At 43.6% G+C, this 25,506-nt stretch overlaps 1 protein-coding gene across 1 annotated transcript in view; it reads left to right on the plus strand.

The window, feature by feature from the left end:
- The first annotated feature begins 317 nt into the window (after positions 1-317).
- The window catches only part of LOC106562414 (solute carrier family 12 member 4-like), a 49,550-nt gene continuing 24,361 nt past the window's right edge, over positions 318-25,506 (plus strand). The window contains exons 1-8 of the mRNA XM_014127285.3: positions 318-733; positions 21,143-21,237; positions 21,763-21,894; positions 22,568-22,714; positions 23,167-23,221; positions 23,421-23,551; positions 23,992-24,233; positions 24,590-24,804. Of these exons, the coding sequence (XP_013982760.1) occupies positions 595-733; positions 21,143-21,237; positions 21,763-21,894; positions 22,568-22,714; positions 23,167-23,221; positions 23,421-23,551; positions 23,992-24,233; positions 24,590-24,804 (1,156 nt within the window). The 5' untranslated portion in view covers positions 318-594. The remainder of the gene's footprint in view (positions 734-21,142; positions 21,238-21,762; positions 21,895-22,567; positions 22,715-23,166; positions 23,222-23,420; positions 23,552-23,991; positions 24,234-24,589; positions 24,805-25,506) is intronic.

Below are 25,506 nucleotides of genomic sequence, written 5' to 3' on the forward strand. Positions count from 1 at the left end.
GTGTGTGTGTGTGTGTGTGTGTGTGTGTGTGTGTGTGTGTGTGTGTGTGTGTGTGTGTGTGTGTGTGTGTGTGTGTGTGTGTGTGTGTGTGTGTGTGTGAGAGAGAGAGAGAGAGTGTTCAGTGTGGAGAGAGTCAATTAACAACATGGCCATGGAATGGGTCTCCCTGCTGTCCCCCTTTTCTCCCTCTCTCCCCCTCTCTCAGTATATGACCACTGAGTATATGATATGAGTCAGTGGTGCTGACGACAGTGGGACACTGACTGTGTCTCAGAGTCCTCTCCTCCTCTGCCAGACTGAGTATCCCAGGCTACATGACAGGCAGCACCTCTTTTATTCACACAAGCAGTCCAGGAGGCCGGCCTGGTCGGGGCCGGGGCTGGTAGAGGGGGCAGGGCTATGGTATGGTAATGTGCTCAGAGGAAGTGAGCGCAGGGTAGTGGAATGCTGCTGAGATTAGTAGGACTGACTGACTGCCTGGGAGTTCAGCTGGCTGATCAAGGCTGGCAGGACAGCGCTAACCGCTAGCTGCTGAATGCCTATCCGGAGATACTGAGGATTATTAGCGTCAGGGCCTAACCAGCGGATGAAAACATGCCCCATTTCACAGTGGTACCGGTGGAGGACAGCGCTACGTCCAACTATGACAGTTTGGAAGGAATTAACTGGGTGGACTACAGAGACACAGGACAGGGGGGACACCCTGGACAACTAGACACTGTCAGCTCTGATGGTGAGTCTCTCTCTCTCTCTCTCGCTCTTTCTCAGACAACAGACAACTGTTCCTCTCAACTCTTTACAAAGTAGAACAACATAGTTGTATTGTTAACTAAGAACTGCTTGGAAGAACAGACAGACAACTGTTCCTCAACTCTTTATAAGCAGGTTGTCCTATTTACTAAGAGAACTGTCTAGAAGTGTGAAGTTAATGAGATGTTTTCTATAGTGTGTTGTTATGAGTGTGACCTGAGGAGAAGTTGTGGGAATGCTTTACATTGTCCTGGGGGCTGGCTGGGACAGAACAGCTGGTTGTATATTTACCATGGCAATCCTCCAACCTACCTGGCAGATTTCCTTTCCCGGGCAGACAGTTTTCCAGCCTATTTTTGACAGCTCAGGGAATTTTCTGTGGGGTGTTATCGTGGGATTTCAGAGATTCAGGACAGACTCAGGGAGATTACCCCATCATGAGCCCCCTCATGCCAAATATGTCTGTGGTGACAAAGGGAAAATAATTGGAGGGGCGGGGTGGGGGGTGAGGAGGAGGGGGTAGAGGGGGTGGAGAGGCAGGGGGACCAGCCCTGCTTAGGCCTCAAGTGTTCCATCTGACAAAAGATGGAGCACTCTTTGTGCAAAGCGTTTATTTCTTTTCACACACAGGGGTTGAGCAGGCTGTTAAACCAGTGAGAAACAGCTTTTTCTTTCTCTCAGTCTATCTCGGCTGTATATCTAGCTCGAGTCCCTCTTTCAGTTTCTCAATTCGCTTCTGTATCAGAATGAGAAAGTGCATAAACCACCCCTATGAGGTTAGGAGAGGAGTTTGTAGCCGGGGGCAGGATTATATGAGACTGCTGATATGCAAGGCTGACATGGGAACCGACCAGGCATGAGACTGCTGTATGAGGGAGAGAAAGGAGCGCTTTGATAAAAGGGAGCTGCCTCGTAATGAAGCACCCACACACAACCACAGGCTGGCCAGACGGGCACACAGACCTACCCCTGCCTGGCGTCCATGCATTACTGCCAGGGTAATGAATACACCACCATCACAGGCTGGCCAGCCGGGCACACAGACCTACCCCTGCCTGGCGTCCATGCATTACTGCCAGGTAATGAATACACCACCATCACAGGCTGGCCAGCCGGGCACACAGACCTACCCCTGCCTGGCCTTCCATCCATTACTGCCAGGGTAATGAATACACCACCATCACAGGCTGGCCAGCCGGGCACACAGACCTACCCCTGCCTGGCGTCCATGCATTACTGCCAGGGTATGAATACACCACCATCACAGGCTGGCCAGCCGGGCACACAGACCTACCCCTGCCTGGCCTTCCATCCATTACTGCCAGGGTAATGAATACACCACCATCACAGGCTGGCCAGCCGGGCACACAGACCTACCCCTGCCTGGCGTCCATGCATTACTGCCAGGGTAATGAATACACCACCATCACAGGCTGGCCAGCCGGGCACACAGACCTACCCCTGCCTGGCGTCCATGCATTACTGCCAGGGTAATGAATACACCACCATCACAGGCTGGCCAGCCGGGCACACAGACCTACCCCTGCCTGGCCTTCCATCCATTACTGCCAGGGTAATGAATACACCACCATCACAGGCTGGCCAGCCGGGCACACAGACCTACCCCTGCCTGGCGTCCATGCATTACTGCCAGGGTAATGAATACACCACCATCACAGGCTGGCCAGCCGGGCACACAGACCTACCCCTGCCTGGCCTTCCATCCATTACTGCCAGGGTAATGAATACACCACCATCACAGGCTGGCCAGCCGGGCACACAGACCTACCCCTGCCTGGCCTTCCATCCATTACTGCCAGGGTAATGAATACACCACCATCACATGGTGTGTACACAGTACTGAGTTATAGAGGAAGTGGGTGCTCAATGTTTTGGCCTGGGATTAATTACTATTGTTTCCAAGATAGTTACTTTTGGCAGTTTTATCTCTCCTGCGGAAAATGCGTGGGCAGGGAGAATGCGTGGGCAGGGAGAATGCGTGGCAGGGAGAATGCGTGGGCAGGGAGAATGCGTGGCAGGGAGAATGCGTGGGCAGGGAGAATGCGTGGCAGGGAGAATGCGTGGGCAGGGAGAATGCGTGGCAGGGAGAATGCGTGGGCAGGGAGAATGCGTGGGCAGGGAGAATGCGTGGGCAGGGAGAATGCGTGGGCAGGGAGAATGCGTGGGCAGGGAGAATGCGTGGGCAGGGAGAATGCGTGTGTGTACGTTCGTGGTGCACGTCTTTGTGACTGTGTCCCTGACTGTGTCCCTGCATCTTTGCCTAAAGTCTCCTCTATATTCCTGGAATGTATGGAATTCATTCACGGCTTGTTTTGTTGGATTTTGGCCTGGGAACAAACTGAAATACAAAGTGAAACAAAGCACATCTAGTGTTCAGAATCTAGTGTTCACAATCTAGTGTTCACAATCTAGTGTTCACAGGCAACCTCAATTTAACCCAGTTTGCAAAAACACAGCTGTTATGTGTTATCACTGGCAGTTCATGTTTTGCCCATAAGAGGGGCTCCTGAATGAATAAAACAGCTGATGGCATGAAATGACCAGGAATGGTTCTCCAAGCCTGTTGAGCTCTCTCTTTCTGCATATGCTTGTTTTGAGATGACTGTGAATTCTCACCTTCTTCTTCCTCTGAATCTCTCTCTCTGTCTTTCTCTCTCAGGCAGTGGGGGTTTCCAGAGAGAGAGAGAGATAGAGAGAGAGAGCTATGTCACCATTTCCTACTGGCAGGAAGAATAACATCTAGGAAGTGAGATGGAAACAGATGACTAGGAAGGAGTAAAAATGTATATTATTATCTTGGGTGGAGTGTTGCATATGTGTTTGTAGGAAAAGGAGGAGTGGGAGTTGAGGTGAGGGAGGAGATTGTTGAAGTAAAGGAGGCTATCATAGATGGTGTGATGGAGGGAAGAGGTGTGTGGGTCTGGTATGGTTGGTTAGAGAGGGTGGAGGAGAGGAGGGAGACAGCCACAGTCACAGTCACAGTGCTAACTCTGTTCCAGGCTGATCGCCCTGCTCTCTCCTGAGCTGGTCTGGACAACACACTGTTCCCAGTGTACCAGAGAAGCCTTCCACTAGAGTGGTAGCTAGCTAGGAGTCAGTCAGTTCTAGTCAGTCAGCCAATCAGTTTATCCACTGTACAATATCTGGCAAGGCCGCATTTGCGCATGACCAAATTAGTTGTGAGAATTTGTGTGTGTGAAACAGTGTGTTTGAGTGAATGTGTGTGAGAGAGTGTGTCTGAGTGATTGTCTGCATCAGCATTCTCATCATGTCCTACAGTATTGTTGCCTTGCTGTAGTCTAATCCACTATTGAAGGAATCTTTAGTTTTGTCTTCTATACAGAAAACAGTTGGCCTCATACTGAACTGTACAGTACAGAACAGAACAGTAGATTATGTAAGGGGAGTATCATTGTTTTCCTTCCTGGGTCTTCCCAGCCTGTCTTCAGGAGAACAGTGTCCATTTCTGTCATTCTGTCCCACATGCTTCATAGATAGGCTTAACCTCATAGAGATAAACACCCACCCTGCAGACAGCTGATTCTGTGTGTGTGGACTGAGTGATGACCGATGGGCTCTAGACAGCTGGACTGCTAATTTGAACCCTGAGACCAGTGACAGAAAAAGAGTCAGTCAGAAGAATTTATCATGAAGGGAAGCTGAAGTGTAAAGGATGACTTGCAGACCGGTGTCAGTTACTGATTTATAGAAGAATAAGGATGGCTAGTTGGCTGTGTTGATGAGGGGACTTTCCACTATACATTTCTTCTATACATTCATGTTACAAGACATGAAGACGGTCCCGTGTGGCTCAGTTGGTAGAGCATGGTGTTTGCAACACCAGGGTTGTGGGTTAGATTCCCATGGGGGACCAGTACGGAGAAAAAATGTATGAAATGTATGCATTCACTACTGTAAGTCGCTCTGCTAAATGACTAAAATGTAAATGTAATGTATGCATTCACTACTGTAAGTCGCTCTGGATAAGAGTGTCTGCTAAATGACTAAAATGTAATTGTAATGTTTTCTCACAACCGTTTCTTTCTGTAAATCTGTAGGCAATTTTTTACTTCCTTTCACATCAATGCTTCCTTTGATAGAAGTGGTGACTAAGCTCCTGTATTTAGAACTGTGAAACATATGATTTTAGACTGAGAAAACGACATACAAATAATGCCCTATAGCGTGTTCATAGGTGTACTCTGCTCTGCTGTCCCAAGTGGCTTACACAGTATCCTGTGTACCCCATAGGCCTCTGGTCAAAAGTAGTGTACTATTATAGGGATAGGGTACCATTTTAGGACACAACCCCACTAGCTACAGCTACAGTTGTCTCCCTGAGAGGCTATAGCATAGCACTGCTGGTAGGGTAGGGTTAGCTGTATTATTCTACTAGAGCCCCTGGGGTTAGAGCTATGAGAGACATGTAACAACAACACTGGGTTATTTTAAAGTGGGAGTTGGCAGTCCTTTATGTAGGGAATGACTGTGTGTTTTCCACAGCCTCTAGCTTGCCCGGTAACAATGAATCCCATCTCTCCTGATTGGGCTGCTACAGTGTATTAGCTTCTGTTGAAAGACAAACAGTCCTCAAAGACTGTGTCCCAAATGGCACCTTATCCCCTATATAATGAACCCTTTGGGCCCTGATCAAAAGTTGTGCACTATACAGGGAATAGGATGCAATTTGGGACTAACCCTAAGTCTTCAGGAGAGTGTCACTGTATTGTATAATAGCTTGACTTGAGGAATTGACAGCATGCACAAAAACAACACACGTTCCTAACACAACTCTCTGAAGAAAGTCATGACCTGATGTGCAATTATGTTGTATCTATTTGTCACTTTGCCTTGTTATACCTGTATCCAAAGAATGTTCACCTGTTGCTGTTTCTGTCTGCCCTGTTTCTGAATCCACCATTTGTGCCAATTTTGTGTCGATTTGATTTTCCAATTGGTGGCCCCCCTCCTCTGAACAGATGTAGGATCTTAAATTGATCACTCTTTTGTTGCTGAGAATTTTCCTGCACAGCAGGAAATACAAACTTGTAGTGTAGTTGAGTTTTAAAAAGGCTTCTAAAGTTTGTAATTTCCACTTTGAAATTTGCCCTAAAGAAAAATGTATCAACCCCTACAAGAATGTTCATGAATTATAATCCATGTAATAATTCACATTTCCTGTTGCTGTAGGATTATTTTTCTGCTCTAGCTGGTGAAAATGAAGATCCTACATCTGTACTGTACAGTGCTCCTCTGCCCCTCACTGTTGTGCTGTAATCACCCTCTACTAACCCTAATCATAAGAAAAAAAGGGATGAGGGTAGATAATAACAACAAAATGGAACAGTCGATTTAAATAACGTTCTCCTAGGTAACTCAAAATGTTCTGAAAAACTTGAAGAAAAATAAACTGGGATGAAAAATACTTCAGTAATTCTGAATTCTGAAGAATATTGCTAGTGAATTTGGATATAGTTGTCTTTATTTTTTAGATGACAGTAATTGAACAATTTATGTATATATCAAAAATATCCACAATCTCACTTCAGTCCTCTCAATCAGAATATATCTTCATCTCCATAGCAGATTACAAAGGGAAACCCAGATGCGAGCTGCCCAGTGACACGAGCCTACCAGACAAGCTAAATGCCTTTTATACTCGCTTCGAGGCAAGGAACACTGAAGCATGCACGAGAGCACCAGCTGTTCTGGATGACTGTGTGATAACGCTTTCGGTAGCTAATGTGAACAAAACCTTTAAACAGGTCAACATTCACAAAGCCGCTGGGCCAGAAAGATTACCAGAACGTATACTCAAAGCATGCGCAGACCAACTGTCAAGTGTCTTCACTGACATTTTCAACCTCTCCCTGACTGAGTCTGTAATACCTACATGTTTCAAGCAGACCACCATAGTCCCTGTGCCCAAGGAAGCGAAGATAACCTGCCTAAATGATTACCGCCCCGTGGCACTCACGTCAGTAGCTGGTCATGGCTCACATCAACAGCATCCTCCCAGACACCCTAGACCCACTCCAATTCGCATACCGCCCCAACAGATCCACAGTTGCAACTGGATCCTGGACTTCCTGACGGGCCGCCCCCAGGTGGTAAGAGTAGGCAACAACACGTCTGCCACGCTGATCCTTAACACTTGGGCCCCTCAGGGGTGTGTACTTAGTCCCCTCCTGTATTCCCTGTTCTGCCACGAGTGCGTGGCCAAACACGACTCCAACACCATCATTAAGTTTTCTGACAACACAACAGTGGTAGGCCTGATCACCGACAACGATGAGACGGCCTATAGGGAGGAGGTCAGAGAACTGGCAGCGTGGTGCCAGGACAACAACCTCTCCCTCAATGTGAGCAAGACAAAGGAGCTGATCGTGGACTACAGGAAAACATTAATGGGGCTGTAGTGGAGCGGTTTTGAGAGTTTCAAGTTCCTTGCTGTCCACATCACCAACGAACTATCATTGTCCAAACATACCAAGACAGTCGTGAAGAGGGCACGACAAAACCTTTTCCCCCTCAGGAGACTGAAAAGATTTGGCATGGGTCCCCAGATCCTCAAAAGGTTCTACAACTACACCATCGAGAGCATCCTGACCCTTTGCATCACCGCCTGGTATGGCAACTGCTCGGCAACTGACCGTAAGGCGCTACAGAGAGTAGTATGAACAACCCAGTACATCACTGGGGCCAAGCTTCCTGCCATACAGGACCTATACAATAGGCGTGTCAGAGGAAAGCCCATACAATTATCAGAGACTCCAGTCACCCAAGTTATAGACTGTTTTCTCTGCTACCACACGGCAAGCGGTTCCGGAGCGCCAAGTCTAGGACCAAAAGGCTCCTCAACAGCTTCTACCCCCAAGCCATAAGACTGCTGAACAATTAATAAAATCGCCACCGGACAATTTACATTGACCCCCCCTCGTTTTGTACACTGCTGCTACTCACTGTTTATTATCTATGCCTTGTCACTTCACCCCCACCTACATGTACAAATTACCTCAACTAACCTGTACCCCTGCACACTGACTCGGTTACCGGTACCCCCTGTATATAACCTCATTATTGTTATTCTTATTGTGTTACTTTTTATTATTACTTTTTATTTTAGTCTACTTGGTAAATATTTTCTTAACTCTTCTTGAACTGCACTGTTGGTTAAGGGTTTGTCAGTTAGCATTTCATGGTAAAGTCTACACTTGTTGTATTCGGCGCATGTGACAAATAAAGTTTGATTTGATGTGATTTGAGAGAAAGAGTGGCCAATAGCGTACTTGAAAGAGCTACAGAGACTGGATGGCTGTGCTTTGAAATGTATAACCAACCCACTGATAAGCATGTGCAACTTTTAGTTTTAAATTGAATCTCAACTTAATTTCCCCTTTAGTGGTAAGGAAGCAGTTCATCGTATTGAGTTCATCTGATAAACAATATATCAAACAGAACTGGATCCACAAATTTTTCTTCCTCTTCTTTTCCCCAGTGTCATTAAACACAATCTAACATCTTATCAGTCAGTCATTGTTATTTGTATGATTATTAACACTGTCCAGACAGTGACTAAGTAGACACATTCCTAACTATGAAATATGAAGTATATATTCACAATTACTTAGTTGAGCACTACCATCCTTTATAAATGTGTAAGGACAAGTCAAATCAAAGTTTATTGGTCATATGCGCCGAATATAGCTAGTGTAGACTATAGGAAAACGCTTACTTACGAGGCCATTCCCAACAATGCAGAGTTAAAAAGTAAGACAAATATTTGCAAAATATAAAAGGAAATAGTAACATAATAAAAACAATAACGAGGCTATATACAAGCAGATCATGGATCAGTTCAAATGAGCTAGACAAACTAACACCAAGTTATTATACAATACACAGTATTACAGTATCAAATGTAACTTAACTGCCTAAGGCTCTGGTATAGTTGTGTACCCACCTTAGTGTTGGTTGGTACAGTAGCAGGCTAGCAGCATCTCTGTTGTGGACCCTGGTGTCCGTTGAGAGTCTAACCAGTGTTGACAGCTCTGTAGCTAACTGACTAGTGTTCTTACACACACCCAAATGCTCACTCACATACACACACTCACGTTTAGGCATTCTATCTCACGTGCGTTTGAATCTGTGCTTGCATGCACGCGCACACAGTCTTGTTTACGTGAATTTTCAGGGACTATTTTATTCCCATTCAAAATCCTACTAACTCTTACCCTTAACCTAACCCTAACCTTAACCCCTAAACCTAACCTTAACCCTAAACCCTAAACCTAACCCTTAAGCCTAAAATAGCATTTGAACAATTCATTTTTTATCTTGTTTTCCTACCTTGTCAGGACATTCTGGTGAGTTGTCAGGACATTGTGATCCTGATAATGTAGGAAAACATGTACACTTTCTCTCTCTCACACACACACACACACATTGCCTTTGAACAGCACTAATCAGAATAGCATCTCTGCCAGCTAACCACACGAGGTAGAGCCATAGAGAGGTCTAAGCTGCATGACTTCTCCGCTGCTTAATAAAGTCTTACATGTTCATTTAAGGAGAAGTTTAGCAAAGAGGCTTTCATACCGAATGAGCTAATAGGGTGACAAAGTGTTTTTCATGGATAAGCAGCTTAGGTGATTGCTGACATGTTGAAGTTTGATTGCTTTCTTTTGCATTATTGGTTATATAAATGGTTAGCCACTGAAAAGTCACAACTCCAGATTCACAAAACCTTATTAAGAAGAAATGTATTCTTAAGTGCAATTTTTTCCTTAAGTTATAGTTAATGTGTATTCCTCTGTCACGTCCTGACCAGTATAAGGGGTTATTGGTTATTGTAGTTTGGTCAGGACGTGGCAGGGGGTATTTGTTTTATGTGGTTCAGGGTTTATGGGATATGTATTTATGTAAGAGGGGTGCTTGATTTATGTGTTCCGGGGTTTTTGGGTAATGTTCTTGTTTTGTATTTCTATGGTTTTCTATGTTGTGTATTTCTTTGTGTTGGCCTGGTATGGTTCTCAATCAGGAACAGCTGTACATCGTTGTTACTGACTGAGAGTCATACTTAAGTAGCCCTGTTTTCATCTGTCCTTTCGTGGGAAGTTGTGGTTGCATAGCTGTGTGTTTAGCCTGCAATCCTGTTCGTTCGGTCGTTTTCTTGTTTTGTAATTTAAGTGTTCTAATAAAAGTTAAAATGAGCACTCAACCCGCTGCGCCTTGGTCCACTATATACGACGGCTGTTACATCCTCAATAAAGTTATTGGAAATGTTCTCAAGTTTCTTCCTATGTTTCTTCCTAAGAAAAAAGTTGCGAAGAAATTTGATTCTTGAAAATAATGTTCTTGGATTTCTTCTTGGAAACGTTTTTAATTCCAAGATACCTAAACCCTTATCTTAAACTCAGGGCAGTGAGAGATTAAGCTAATGAAAGCAATTGAGCATGTTTAATTAATTCACAAACTTCATATGAAACTTTCAGTATTGGTTGTTTTCAACCGATGAACATGTTTTAGAACAGTAATCTCAGTATGAAATATGCTAGGATGATTGTCATTACTAGCTGGATTGGTTGCCTAGTGGCAATCATCTTGTAAAGATCGTTAAGAAGCTCGCAAGAAGATATTTGAGAAGTCCGTAAGAAAAAAATGAAATCTTAAGATATTGTTAAGGAATTGCACTTACGAACTGTCTTATGAACTTTGTTTCTTTATTAAGAAGCGTCTTAGGTTTTTGTGTTAGAATTGTTCTGTGAATCTGGGTCCAGAACATCTATCGGGTTCTTTTGATGCTGATGCTCACTGGGCCTCTGACCGTTGTCTGGGTCCAGAACATCTATCGGGTTCTTTTGATGCTGATGCTCACTGTGCCTCTGACCGTTGTCTGGGTCCAGAACATCTATCGGGTTCTTTTGATGCTGATGCTCATTGTGCCTCTGACCGTTGTCTGGGTCCAGAACATCTATCGGGTTCTTTTGATGCTGATGCTCACTGTGCCTCTGACTGTTGTCTGAGTCCAGAACATCTATCGGGTTCTTTTGATGCTGATGCTCACTGTGCCTTTCTTAGAGATGAGAAGATTCTGACCGTTGTCTGGGACCAGCAAGGTCGCAAGTCACCAACTGTGTTGGGTGTTGACACTGGTTCTGTGTCAGTCAGACTCTAGTCTAGGGTATAGGTCTGTGTCAGTCAGACTCTAGTCTAAGGTATAGGTCTGTGTCAGTCAGACTCTAGTCTAAGGTATAGGTCTGTGTCAGTCAGACTCTAGTCTAAGGTATAGTTCTGTGTCACTCAGACTCTAGTCTAGTGTATAGTTCTGTGTCATTCAGACTAGTCTAGGGTATAGTTCTGTGTCAGTCAGACTAGTCTATGGTATAGTTCTGTGTCAGTCAGACTGGTCTATGGTATAGTTCTGTGTCAGTCAGACTAGTCTAGGGTATAATTCTGTGTCTGTCAGACTCTAGTCTAGGGTATAGTTCTGTGTCAGTCAGACTCTAGTCTAGGGTATAGGTCTGTGACAGTCAGACTCTAATCTAGGGTATAGTTCTGTGTCAGTCAGACTCTTGTCTATGGTATAGTTCTGTGTCAGTCAGACTAGTCTAGGGTATAGTTCTGTGTCAGTCAGACTAGTCTAGGGTATAGTTCTGTGTCTGTCAGACTCTAGTCTAGTGTATAGTTCTGTGTCAGAGACTCTGGTCTAGGGTATAGTTCTGTGTCAGTCAGACTCTAGTCTAGGGTATAGTTCTGTGTCAGTCAGACTCTTGTCTAGGGTATAGTTCTGTGTCAGTCAGACTAGTCTAGGGTTTAGTTTTGTGTCAGTCAGACTCTAGTCTAGGGTATAGTTCATTGTCAGTCAGACTCTAGTCTAGGGTATAGTTCTGTGTCAGTCAGACTCAAGTCTAGGGTATAGTTCTGTGTCAGTCAGACTAGTCTAGGGTATAGTTCTGTGTCAGTCAGACTCTACTCTAGGGTATAGTTCTGTGTCAGTCAGACTCTAGTCTAGGGTATAGTTCTGTGTCAGTCAGACTCTAGTCTAGGGTATAGTTCTGTGTCAGTCAGACTAGTCTAGGGTATAGTTCTGTGTCAGTCAGACTAGTCTAGGGTATAGTTCTGTGTCAGTCAGACTCTAGTCTAGGTTATAGTTTGTTGTCAGTCAGACTCTAGTCTAGGGTATAGTTCTGTGTCAGTCAGACTCTAGTCTAGGGTATAGTTCTGTGTCATTCAGACTCTAGTCTAGGGTATAGTTCTGTGTCAGTCAGACTATAGTCTAGGGTATAGTTCTGTGTCAGTCAGACTAGTCTAGGGTATAGTTCTGTGTCAGTCAGACTGGTCTATGGTATAGTTCTGTGTCAATCAGACTGGTCTTTGGTATAGTTCTGTGTCAGTCAGACTCTAGTCTAGGGTATAGTTCTGTGTCAGTCAGACTAGTCTATGGTATAGTTCTGTGCCAGTCAGAATCTAGTCTATGGTATAGTTCTGTGTCAGTCAGACTGGTCTATGGTATTGTTCTGTGTCAATCAGACTCTAGTCTAGGGTATAGTTCTGTGTCAGTCAGACTCTAGTCTAGGGTATAGGTCTGTGTCAGTCAGACTCTAATCTAGGGTATAGTTCTGTGTCAGTCAGACTCTTGTCTATGGTATAGATCTGTGTCAGTCAGACTAGTCTAGGGTATAGTTCTGTGTCAGTCAGACTAGTCTAGGGTATAGTTCTGTGTCTGTCAGACTCTGGTCTAGGGTATAGTTCTGTGTCAGTCAGACTCTAGTCTAGGGTATAGTTCTGTGTCAGTCAGACTCTAGTCTAGGGTATAGTTATGTGTCAGTCAGACTCTAGTCTAGGGTATAGTTCATTGTCAGTCAGACTCTAGTCTAGGGTATAGTTCTGTGTCAGTCAGACTCTTGTCTAGGGTATAGTTCTGTGTCAGTCAGACTAGTCTAGGGTTTAGTTTTGTGTCAGTCAGACTCTAGTCTAGGGTATAGTTCATTGTCAGTCAGACTCTAGTCTAGGGTATAGTTCTGTGTCAGTCAGACTCAAGTCTACGGTATAGTTCTGTGTCAGTCAGACTCTACTCTAGGGTATAGTTCTGTGTCAGTCAGACTCTAGTCTAGGGTATAGTTCTGTGTCAGTCAGACTCTAGTCTAGGTTATAGTTCGCTGTCAGTCAGACTCTAGTCTAGGGTATAGTTCTGTGTCAGTAAGAAACTAGTCTAGGGTATAGTTCTGTGTCACTCAGACTATAGTCTAGGGTATAGTTCAAGGTCAGTCATACTATAGTCTAGGTTATAGTTCTGTGTCAGTCAGACTAGTCTAGGGTATAGTTCTGTGTCAGTCAGACTGGTCTATGGTATAGTTCTGTGTCAGTCAGACTGGTCTATGGTATAGTTCTGTGTCAGTCAGACTCTAGTCTAGGGTATAGTTCTGTGTCAGTCAGACTAGTCTATGGTATAGTTCTGTGTCAGTCAGACTCTAGTCTTTGGTATAGTTCTGTGTCAGTCAGACTGGTCTATGGTATAGTTCTGTGTCAATCAGACTCTAGTCTAGGGTATAGTTTTGTGTCAGTCAGACTCTAGTCTAGGGTATAGTTCTTTGTCAGTCAGACTCTAGTCTAGGGTATAGTTCTGTGTCAGTCAGACTAGTCTAGGGTATAGTTCTGTGTCAGTCAGACTAGTCTAGGGTATAGTTCTGTGTCAGTCAGACTCTAGTCTATTGTATAGTTCTGTGTCAGTCAGACTAGTCTAGGGTATAGTTCTGTGTCATTCAGACTAGTCTAGGGTTTTGTTCTGTGTCAGTCAGACTCTAGTCTAGGGTATAGTTCTGTGTCAGTCAGACTGGTCTATGGTATAGTTCTGTGTCAGTCAGACTAGTCTAGGGTATAGTTCTGTCTCATTCAGACTAGTCTAGGGTATAGTTCTGTGTCAGTCAGACTAGTCTAGGGTATAGTTCTGTCTCATTCAGACTAGTCTAGGGTATAGTTCTGTGTCAGTCAGACTAGTCTAGGGTATAGTTCTGTGTCAGTCAGACTCTAGTCTATGGTATAGTTCTGTGTCAGTCAGACTCTAGTCTAGGGTATAGTTCTGTGTCAGTCAGACTCTAGTCTAGGGTATAGTTCTGTGTCAGTCAGACTAGTCTAGGGTATAGTTCTGTGTCAGTCAGACTCTTGTGTAGGGTATAGTTCTGTGTCAGTCAGACTGGTCTATGGTATAGTTCTGTGTCAGTCAGACTCTAGTCTATGGTATAGTTCTGTGTCAGTCAGACTAGTCTAGGGTATAGTTCTGTGTCAGTCAGACTCTTGTCTAGGGTATAGTTCTGTGTCAGTCACACTAGTCTAGTGTTTAGTTTTGTGTCAGTCAGACTCTAGTCTAGGGTATAGTTCATTGTCAGTCAGACTCTATTCTAGGGTATAGTTCTGTGTCAGTCAGACTCAAGTCTAGGGTATTGTTCTGTGTCAGTCAGACTCTAGTCTAGGGTATAGTTCTGTGTCAGTCAGACTCTAGTCTAGGGTATAGTTCTGTGTCAGTCAGACTCTTGTCTAGGGTATAGTTATGTGTCAGTCAGACTCTAGTCTAGGGTATAGTTCATTGTCAGTCAGACTCTAGTCTAGGGTATAGTTCTGTGTCAGTCAGACTCAAGTCTAGGGTATAGTTCTGTGTCAGTCAGACTCTAGTCTAGGGTATAGTTCTGTGTCAGTCAGACTCTAGTCAGGGGTATAGTTCTGTGTCAGTCAGACTCTAGTCTAGGGTATAGTTCTGTGTCAGTCAGACTCTAGTCTAGGGTATAGTTCTGTGTCAGTCAGACTCTAGTCTAGGGTATAGTTCTGTGTCAGTCAGACTAGTCTAGGGTATAGTTCTGTGTCAGTCAGACTCTAGTCTAGGGTATAGTTCTGTGTCAGTCAGACTATTCTAGGGTATAGTTCTGTGTCAGTCAGACTCTAGTCTATGGTATAGTTCTGTGTCAGTCAGACTAGTCTAGGGTATAGTTCTGTGTCAGTCAGACTAGTCTAGGGTATAGTTCTGTGTCAGTCAGACTCTTGTCTAGGGTATAGTTCTGTGTCAGTCAGACTATTCTAGGGTATAGTTCTGTGTCTGTCAGACTCTAGTCTAGGGTATAGTTCTGTGTCAGTCAGACTCTAGTCTAGGGTATAGTTCTGTGTCAGTCAGACTCTAGTCTAGGGTATAGTTCTGTGTCAGTCAGACTCTAGTCTAGGGTATAGTTCTGTGTCAGTCAGACTCTAGTCTAGGGTATAGTTCTGTGTCAGTCAGACTCTAGTCTAGGGTATAGTTCTGTGTCAGTCAGACTCTTGTCTATGGTATAGTTCTGTGTCAGTCAGACTAGTCTAGGGTATAGTTCTGTGTCAGTCAGACTAGTCTAGGGTATAGTTCTGTGTCTGTCAGACTCTGGTCTAGGGTATAGTTCTGTGTCAGTCAGACTCTAGTCTAGGGTATAGTTCTGTGTCAGTCAGACTCTTGTCTAGGGTATAGTTCTGTGTCAGTCAGACTAGTCTAGGGTTTAGTTTTGTGTCAGTCAGACTCTAGTCTAGGGTATAGTTCATTGTCAGTCAGACTCTAGTCTAGGGTATAGTTCTGTGTCAGTCAGACTCAAGTCTAGGGTATTGTTCTGTGTCAGTCAGACTCTAGTCTAGGGTATAGTTCTGTGTCAGTCAGACTCTAGTCTAGGGTATAGTTCTGTGTCAGTCAGACTCTAGTCTAGGGTATAGTTCTGTGTCAGTCAGACTCTAGTCTAGGGTATAGTTCTGTGTCAGTCAGACTCTAGTCTAGGGTATAGTTCTGTGTCAGTCAGACTAGTCTAGGGTATAGTTCTGTGTCAGTCAGACTCTAGTCTAGGTTATAGTTCGCTGTCAGTCAGACTCTAGTCTAGGGTATAGTTCTGTGTCAGTAAGACACTAGTCTAGGGTATAGTTCTGTGTCACTCAGACTATAGTCTAGGGTATAGTTCAAGGTCAGTCATACTATAGTCTAGGGTATAGTTCTGTGTCAGTCAGACTAGTCTAGGGTATAGTTCTGTGTCAGTCAGACTCGGTCTATGGTATAGTTCTGTGTCAGTCAGACTGGTCTATGGTATAGTTCTGTGTCAGTCAGACTAGTCTATGGTATAGTTCTGTCTCATTCAGACTAGTCTAGGGTATAGTTCTGTGTCAGTCAGACTCTAGTCTATGGTATAGTTCTGTGTCAGTCAGACTCTAGTCTAGGGTATAGTTCTGTGTCAGTCAGACTCTAGTCTAGGGTATAGTTCTGTGTCAGTCAGACTAGTCTAGGGTATAGTTCTGTGTCAGTCAGACTCTTGTGTAGGGTATAGTTCTGTGTCAGTCAGACTGGTCTATGGTATAGTTCTGTGTCAGTCAGACTCTAGTCTATGGTATAGTTCTGTGTCAGTCTGACTAGTCTAGGGTATAGTTCTGTGTCAGTCAGACTCTTGTCTAGGGTATAGTTCTGTGTCAGTCACACTAGTCTAGGGTTTAGTTTTGTGTCAGTCAGACTCTAGTCTAGGGTATAGTTCATTGTCAGTCAGACTCTATTCTAGGGTATAGTTCTGTGTCAGTCAGACTAGTCTAGGGTATAGTTCTGTGTCAGTCAGACTCTAGTCTAGGGTATAGTTCTGTGTCAGTCAGACTAGGTCTAGTGGTATAGTTCTGTGTCAGTCAGACTCTAGTCTAGGGTATAGTTCTGTCGTCATGTCAGACTCAGGCTAGGGTATAGTTCTGTGTCAGTCAGACTCTAGTCTAGGGTATAGTTCTGTGTCAGTCAGACTCTAGTCTAGGGTATAGTTCTGTGTCAGTCAGACTAGTCTAGGGTATAGTTCTGTGTCAGTCAGACTCTTGTCTAGTGTATAGTTCTGTGTCAGTCAGACTGGTCTATGGTATAGTTCTGTGTCAGTCAGACTCTAGTCTATGGTATAGTTCTGTGTCAGTCAGACTAGTCTAGGGTATAGTTCTGTGTCAGTCAGACTCTTGTCTAGGGTATAGTTCTGTGTCAGTCAGACTAGTCTAGGGTTTAGCTTTGTGTCTGTCAGACTCTAGTCTAGGGTATAGTTCATTGTCAGTCAGACTCTAGTCTAGGGTATAGTTCTGTGTCAGTCAGACTCAAGTCTAGGGTATAGTTCTGTGTCAGTCAGACTCTAGTCTAGGGTATAGTTCTGTGTCAGTCAGACTCTAGTCTAGGGTATAGTTCTGTGTCAGTCAGACTCTAGTCTAGGGTATAGTTCTGTGTCAGTCAGACTCTAGTCTAGGGTATAGTTCTGTGTCAGTCAGACCTAGTCTAGGGTTATAGTTCTGTGTCAGTCAGATCTAGTCTAGGGTATAGTTCTGTGTCAGTCAGACTCTAGTCTAGGATATAGTTCTGTGTCAGTCAGACTAGTCTAGGGTATAGTTCTGTCTCATTCAGACTAGTCTTGGGTATAGTTCTGTGTCAGTCAGACTCTAGTCTATAGTATAGTTCTGTGTCAGTCAAACTCTAGTCTAGGGTATAGTTCTGTGTCAGTCAGACTCTAGTCTAGGGTATAGTTCTGTGTCAGTCAGACTAGTCTAGGGTATAGTTCTGTGTCAGTCAGACTCTTGTCTAGGGTATAGTTCTGTGTCAGTCAGACTGGTCTATGGTATAGTTCTGTGTCAGTCAGACTCTAGTCTATGGTATAGTTCTGTGTCAGTCAGACTGGTCTATGGTATAGTTCTGTGTCAGTCAGACTCTAGTCTAGGGTATAGTTCTGTGTCAGTCAGACTAGTCTAGGGTATAGTTCTGTGTCAGTCAGACTCTTGTCTAGGGTATAGTTCTGTGTCAGTCACACTAGTCTAGGGTTTAGTTTTGTGTCAGTCAGACTCTAGTCTAGGGTATAGTTCTGTGTCATTCAGACTAGTCTAGTGTATAGTTCTGTGTCAGTCAGACTCTAGTCTAGGGTATAGTTCTGTGTCAGTCAGACTCTAGTCTAGGGTATAGTTCTGTGTCAGTCAGACTGGTCTATGGTATAGTTCTGTGTCAGTCAGACTAGTCTAGGGTATAGTTCTGTGGGATTCAGACTAGTCTAGGGTATAGTTCTGTGTCTGTCAGACTCTAGTCTAGGATATTGATTCATTGTATATTTAAATCCAGGGGGAAGAGTGTATTTTAGAGAGCTCCATATCTATCAGGGAGAAGATAATCAAGCAGATACAGCCTGTGTTTCCATTATGTGTACTTCACCGCTCTTCTATTGATTGTTTATTGATTGACAGGTAAGTAACTGGTCAGGAACACTTTGGTCTTAGTGGTTGTTTTTACGGTGGCACACAGCAGCACTAATCATAGGCCTTTACACAAAAAGACACAACCTCAATTGGTACCCCACCCTAGTGCTTACTAGACAATTTGGACTTGCCTTTTCCTGTTTCCTTTGTTTGAATGGGACCACAGTGAAAATATGGCAACCAAATGTGTGGTGGTTTTACTGGTGTGTTTGAAGCTTAAAATGAATCTGCAAATATGGTATTTGTTAATATCTTGGATAATAGTCTCTGCTTTGTATTAAATGTAAAAAGACAAAGAAAGAAGCTGATGGAACTAGTAAAGAGAGTAAAGAATGATGTGATCTTCCAAAATCCATTCTGCAGATGTAAGTTGGACTGTAACTTCACTACACCAGTGATATTTTGACACTTCCAGTAATAGGCCTAGTTCAAAGACCTCTTCAGTCAAACACATATGAAACAACTTCATTATATGTCTGGATAGCTTTGGAAACTTGGATAGTCATTTTATTTCTCTCTGTAAAAAGCAAAAGTGAGTGGTGCCAGTAATGTGCTGACTTGTCTAGTAGTAACAAGGCGTTCAGACTGAGGTGACTGCTCAGTACAGTGGGAGGAGGCGGGAAGCTCGGCAGGGTTGGCAGTCTGTCTCACTTTGTTGGCAGTCGTTCTTGTGGCTTGTCGTTCTTGTCGTTCTTGTGGCTCAGAGGCATTTTTGTGGAGGCACCGTTTGTTCGTTGACTTGTTGGGACCTGTCGTTGTAATCCCTGTGTGCTGTTCTTTTCAGCGCAGTGGAACTCAGTGGGGCTCTTTGTGAGTCGTTCATAACAGTTCTGTTAATCTTTAATCTGTTTTAATTAGACATCAAACGTCAGGTCGGGAGAACCCCCTCCGGACCATTCAGCTTTACAAACGGCACCCCGTTCCCATACCCTCCATCCTTTTAATAAGACCGACATGAGGAGGGTGTTGTGGTAGAGAGAGAGACATTTGGAAACATATAAGCGAACAGTACAGACAGAGATAAAGGATTATATGTTGTTTTACAAGTTCAGCATCCTTCGGTCATTGTTTAGAACTGATGCTATGATGGCACGCACATTGCAATGTAAACACAAACACAGTGACATACTTCCCGTCTTACAATGTTCTCACATGGCACTAACAGCAAACTGACACTAGAGGGCAGTATTTGAATTGATTTGATCTTGTCTCTTTCCCTGCCCATTTTCAATTACATCATACTAGTGAGTGTTAGGTCTTTCTTTACACACATATTCCCATCTAATCTCAGAAATGGTACGAGGAGTTGACTCTCATCATTAGTGATTAAGTGGGCCATTTTTTCAAAATGTTTCACAACATATCATTTTGAGTTGCCATTATGCGTTGTTTGCATCCAATGACAAGTCCATCATGGCCGATAATAATATGAATGTGCTGTACATAGTTGTGAAATACTTTAAGATCTTCATATGCTTACTGTGTGTTTGCTCTGGCCTCTGCTCTACAACCCACAGTGTATATGTATTTGTGCCTGCGTGCTTGCTTGTGTGGACTGCTTCCTGTGTCTGCACTCCCCCTCCTGTGTGTGTGTGTGTGTGTGTGTGTGTGTGTGTGTGTGTGTGTGTGTGTGTGTGTGTGTGTGTGTGTGTGTGTGTGTGTGTGTGTGTGTGTGTGTGTGTGTGTGTGTGCGAATGCAGCCTCACGCTGTGTGTTCTGGCCTAAGCCCCTCAGTGAGTGACAGTTTGCCCTGTGTGACAGTGTGTTCTGAATGGCGCCTAACTATGTCCCGAGCCAGAGATCACAGTACACTGCTCTCTGCACACACTGTGGCAGCATGGTCACCCTCAGCAGCACTGAGGTACGGAACACTGTGGTACCAGAGTCAGGTGAGTAGAGAAGCTTGGCACCACAGAACCAGCATGGGTCTAGTTTTAGAATAGATGCCAGAGAGAACTTTGCATTTTTTATCTCGTGTTCAGCCCTACTTATAGGGTACTGCAGTTGGGTATTTGTCTGGTGTTCAGCCCTATTTATAGGGTACTGCAGTTGGGTAATTGTCTGTGGCTCAGGATGTTAGTAATGTAACCGGTTGGATTTGGGCTGCAAGCAAATATTGTTTGAAGAGACTCGACGACTTGTCATGCTCTCTGATGATCCAAAGGTCAGGATCCTAATTTCTAGAAATAGATTGGTTTGTGTGTCGTGTATTATCATATTCACACAGATGCTTTGTGTGCACTGCCAGTAGCCCCAGGCTCATGTCCTGCCTCAGCTTGATGTATCAAGAGAAACAGAGAACAGAGTTTAAACCAGAGAGAAATTACTAAGCAACTTTTTTGTCGTCTCTGCTCTATTTTACATTGATTGATTTTACTTTTGGTCTGGATGATGTTTGGATATGAATTTATCTTTGGGTGAATGCTTTGCTTACTGGTGATGCAAAAGAAGTCGCTCAATTGCTCTATCTTGTTTAATGACATCACATTAATCTTGATCACCAATGCTGGGTTGAAACATTTTGCAATAGAGGGTTTGAGTGAATTCCTTCCTATTTTCTCTGTGCCTGATATGCTAAAGACATTAAAGCAGTATAATAGTGTAGAACGCAGGTCTCTGGTTACAGTATACCTCACATAGCAGCTGCCGGGGTTGATGACTTTGAACGTGGGAGTGGGACACTGAGACAGACAGTGATGTCATACTGTAGGTTGTAGGCAGACTGTGGGAACTAACTTGGAGATTCATCACAGCTAGCACCATAGACCGTATATACTGTGGTTGACAGGGTTGCATCGTTGCATGGTTTTGATGGCTATTGTACTGTAGTTATTATTAGTCGTCCCTTTTCCTGTAACCTCTACAGATATTGCTAAGTTTATTTGTCTGAAATGTCATTTTTTGTGTTTTTATATTGCAACGTGTTGGTTGAGATGAAAACAAACAGACTGCTGTTTTACAATAGAGTACCAGCATGCATGAATGGGAACCGATCACAAACTGGCTCTCTCATTATCACATTTCATACTTTCTAATAACCCCTGTTTATCTTACCAAGGTACTGGTTGAAAATGTTATCCTTGCCTACTTTATAAATGTTTTATTTCTCTTCTTCTATCTCTTTTTTCAGGCCATGGAAATCACAAGGAGGATAGTCCTTTCCTCAGCAGTGCAGATGCTGACAGGAAGACTGATTTCTATGACAGGAACCTGGCCTTATTTGAGGTCTGTCTTTAAAGTAACAGTCCAGTGTTTCCGGATTTCTAGGAAATATGACCTATAATTAATTACAATTTGAGTGAAATAGTTTTCCTTCCAAAAAAAGTGTAATTAAATATGTGAATTTGTTTTTGGTGTTGGAATGGTGGTGGGTGTTTGTTCTCCAAATTATGATTTGGCCACAGATAGGAGTATAGGATGAGTCAACAACATTATTTGGGTGTGAGTTAACAGAATATGGACTTTTAAAAAGTGAGATTTTCACTGGACAGTTATTTTAAGAGTGGCTCTCAGTGACACTGATACTATTACATGACATGATTATACACAACATATCACCTTTTAACATCAATATTTTCTAATGTCAACTGCCTAGATGGATCAATCACCACTCCTCCCTTCAACCTATACAAATTAAGTTCCTTATACTGCACTATAATACCATTTTACTGTAGGCTATTACACCCCACAGACACCTCAGGTACCCATCCACCTCTAACTGTTCCCTGTTCTGCTGTCCCTGTCCTGCAGGAGGAGTTGGACATCCGTCCCAAGGTGTCGTCCCTCCTCAGCCGGCTGGTCAACTACACCAACATTACCCAGGGGGCCAGGGAGCACGAGGAGGCCGAGAACACAGAGACATCACGCAGGAAGGCCCCAAAGGTCAGAAATCACAAAAACTACCTCTCTTTCTCTTCTTTTGAGATTCAAACAGGCTTTAGTCTCTCTCTCTCTACCCCTCTGTCTCTGCGCATGTTTGGATCTGAGCTTGCATGCGTGTGCTTTGGGTTGTGTTGGTGCCTGTTTGTTACAGGCTGTGCCCTGTGGGCCCCCTGGTGAGAGTTGATCAATATCTTACCTGATCAATAATTCTGATCAATTAGCTATTTCCTGTGGGTCTATCTGTGCTACATACCATATTCAGAAACACACACAAAACATAGACACTGAAACACACTACTCACACAAATATGGGAAACTACAGCAGTACTATCATAGTTATCTTGACAACCAAATCACTCACATCTGTTTCCTGTCTTCTTTCTGTCACAATATATGTTTGGTCCTTTTCCCTTCCTGATTGATATTAGATTAAGACTGTAATGATATAAATTATAATTCATGTGAGTTTTGTTTTCCTCTCTCCCTCTCTCTGTTCTCTTTTATCTCTCTCTCTGTTCTTTCTTAATTTCTCTCTCTCTCTATCTCTCTTTTTCTCTTTCATTATTGTAACCCATCTCTCTCTCTCTCTCTCTCTCTCTCTCTGTTCTGTTTGTTCTCTCTCTCTCTCTCTCTCTCACTCTCTTTGTCGCACTTCATCTCTCTCTCTCTGCAGTCCCCCAACATGGGTACCCTGATGGGAGTCTATCTGCCCTGTCTACAGAACATCTTTGGTGTCATCCTGTTCCTTCGTCTAACGTGGATCGTGGGCACAGCCGGCATCGTCCAGTCATTCCTCATCGTCCTCATGTGCTGCTCATGTGTTAGTACACACACACACATACACTCATTGTGGATGCACTCACAGACACACTCACATGCATGCACACACACACACTGTCTGGCAATGTTAGAAGACCATTGACACGCTTTTCTTGTCCACTTGCCAAACCCTCCGTTAAAACTGGGTCACCAGCCAGTCAGCCAGTTAACATTACCAGGCTGAATAGAACCCACAGCAGTTTCCACATCCTGCTGTTTACTCCAAAGGACATATAATATATTTGTGGTTTATGTCTCAACCTTTCCAATATGATGGATGAATTATGTTCAGTTGTCCAATGACAAGTGATCCCTCTATTGCTAAGTGTGTTTATTATGTGGATAAAGAGCACAGTGTATTGGTTGATGGGCACAACATAAAACATCCAGAACTCTCTCATAAAGACTGACTGGCCTTATTTGATGGTGTTCATATTCTCTCCTGTTTGACAGACAATGCTCACTGCCATATCCATGAGTGCCATAGCTACAAATGGTGTTGTCCCAGGTGAGAGTACAGTACAAGCTTTGAAGACTGAGAATCCAAACGTACATTTTACACTTAAAACACGTTAGTTGTAACAGTTACATAAACATGACATTAACAAGGTCATATAATTTTTATGACATGACTAACATATGATCACACCGTCAGTCTATTCTGACCAATTTCATCCATATTAAGTCTGTTCTGCTCTCTGTTGTAGCCGGAGGGGCGTACTTCATGATCTCTCGTTCCCTGGGTGCTGAGTTTGGGGGGGCTGTAGGAATCTGTTTCTACCTAGGAACAACCTTTGCTGCTGCCATGTACATACTGGGAGCTATAGAGATCTTCCTGGTGAGTTATCGTCTGCTCCCAAATGGCACCCTATTCCCTATTTAGTGCACTACTTTTGATCAGGGCCTATAGTAGTGCAATATGTAGGGAATAGGGTGCAATTTGGGACGCAACCAATATACCGCAGTAAAATAGGTCAATGTACTCAATCATATTGAGATGGAGTAAAATACATGTAAAACTGGGATCCAATAATATTAGCTGAACATACATTTGATCCACATAATGTTGCTGTTGTAGACTGTAGTATATGACTGATATTCGTGTATTCGGAGTACTCAAAATACATTTAAAGTGAAAGACTTCTGTTCTGCTCTTACTGTATAGTGAGTTGTAGAAGCCATTATAAGTGCATTATGAATGCACATATAAGATATTAAATGTGTGTGTCTCACAGAAAGTGTACCTTAATTACTTCTGTTGTCATTGTCCTCTCCCAGAAATACCTGGTTCCCCAGGCGGCCATCTTCCACGCCAGCGACCACCACGGGGGCAACAGTGCCATCCTCAACAACATGAGGGTGTACGGCACCATCTGTCTCAGCCTCATGGCCGTGGTGGTCTTTGTGGGGGTGAAATACGTCAACAAGCTGGCCTCTCTCTTCCTGGCCTGTGTCATCATCTCTATCGTCTCCATCTACGCCGGGGCCATTAAGTCCGTTTTCCAACCGCCCGACTTCTCGTAAGGCACTGGGGATGTTTTTACATCTTTGTCTAAACAGGAAATGGGGATAATGGTATAATTGATGTGGATTTAATTTGGTGATAATGATCAGTTTGTCCCCGACGTAAGCCAAAACACTTGCTGTTCCTCTGGCTGGAATGGTCAAGGGAGATATAATTGTATTTCCATTGTTGAACTTTATCCTTAAGATCTAGCTACTGTACGCATACTGTAAATGTTTTTCATTGTAGCTATAATATAGCTAATATCTGATCTAAAGTAGAGTGAAAACACAGATATTATCATCACATTATCATGACATGTTATCATCACTCTGTTGATAATCAGAACCATTAATATTCCTCTTTCTCCAGGATCTGTATGTTGGGTAACAGGACATTGGTGAGAGATCAGTTTGACGTGTGTAGTAAGACGGTTCTAGAGGGCAATGTGACTGTACCTAGTCAGCTGTGGAGGAACTTCTGTAGCTCTGGCAACATGAGTAGTCCTCAATGTGATGACTACTTCAACCAGAACAACGTTACAGAGATACAGGGAATACCAGGACTGGCCAGCGGCATCATCAGAGGTAAAGACCAAAGTCAGAGGATGGACCATAGTTGTAATGATATGGCTATTACCACACTCCTGGGTCTAGGATACAGATCTAAGATCAGCTTCCCCCTCCCACAGTCCTAACCTTAATCATTAGTGGGGGGAAATGTATAACTGACCCAAGATTAACGTCTGGGGGCAACTTCACCCTATTACTATAGTCAATGGGGGCCAGCCAGCTAGGGGGCAGCAGAGCCACATCCACTTTTATTTATTTGTATTTATTTCACCTTTATTTAACCAGGTAGGCTAGTTGAGAACAAGTTCTCATTTACATCTGCGACCTGACCAAGATAAAGCAAAGCAGTGCGACACAAACAACAACACAGAGTTACACATGGAATTAACAAACATGCAGTCAATAATGCAGTAGAAAAGGTCTATATACAGTGTGTGCAAATGAGGTAGGATAGGGGAGGTAAGGTAATAAATAGTCCATAGTGGCAAAATAATTACAATATAGCAATTAAACACTGGAGTGATAGATGTGCAGAAGATGAGTGTGCAAGTAGAGATACTGGGGTGCAAAGGAGCAAAATAAATAAAATAAATAACAGTATGGGGGATGAGGTAGTAGGATGGGCTATTTACAGATGGGCTATGTACAGGTGCAGTGATCTGTGAACTGCTCTGACAGCTGGTGCTTAAAGTTAGTGAGGGAGATATGAGTCTCCAG

The sequence above is a fragment of the Salmo salar genome, chromosome 11 (assembly GCF_965601325.2).
Source record: "Salmo salar chromosome 11, fSalSal1, whole genome shotgun sequence".
NCBI classification, from domain to species: Eukaryota; Metazoa; Chordata; class Actinopteri; order Salmoniformes; family Salmonidae; genus Salmo; species Salmo salar.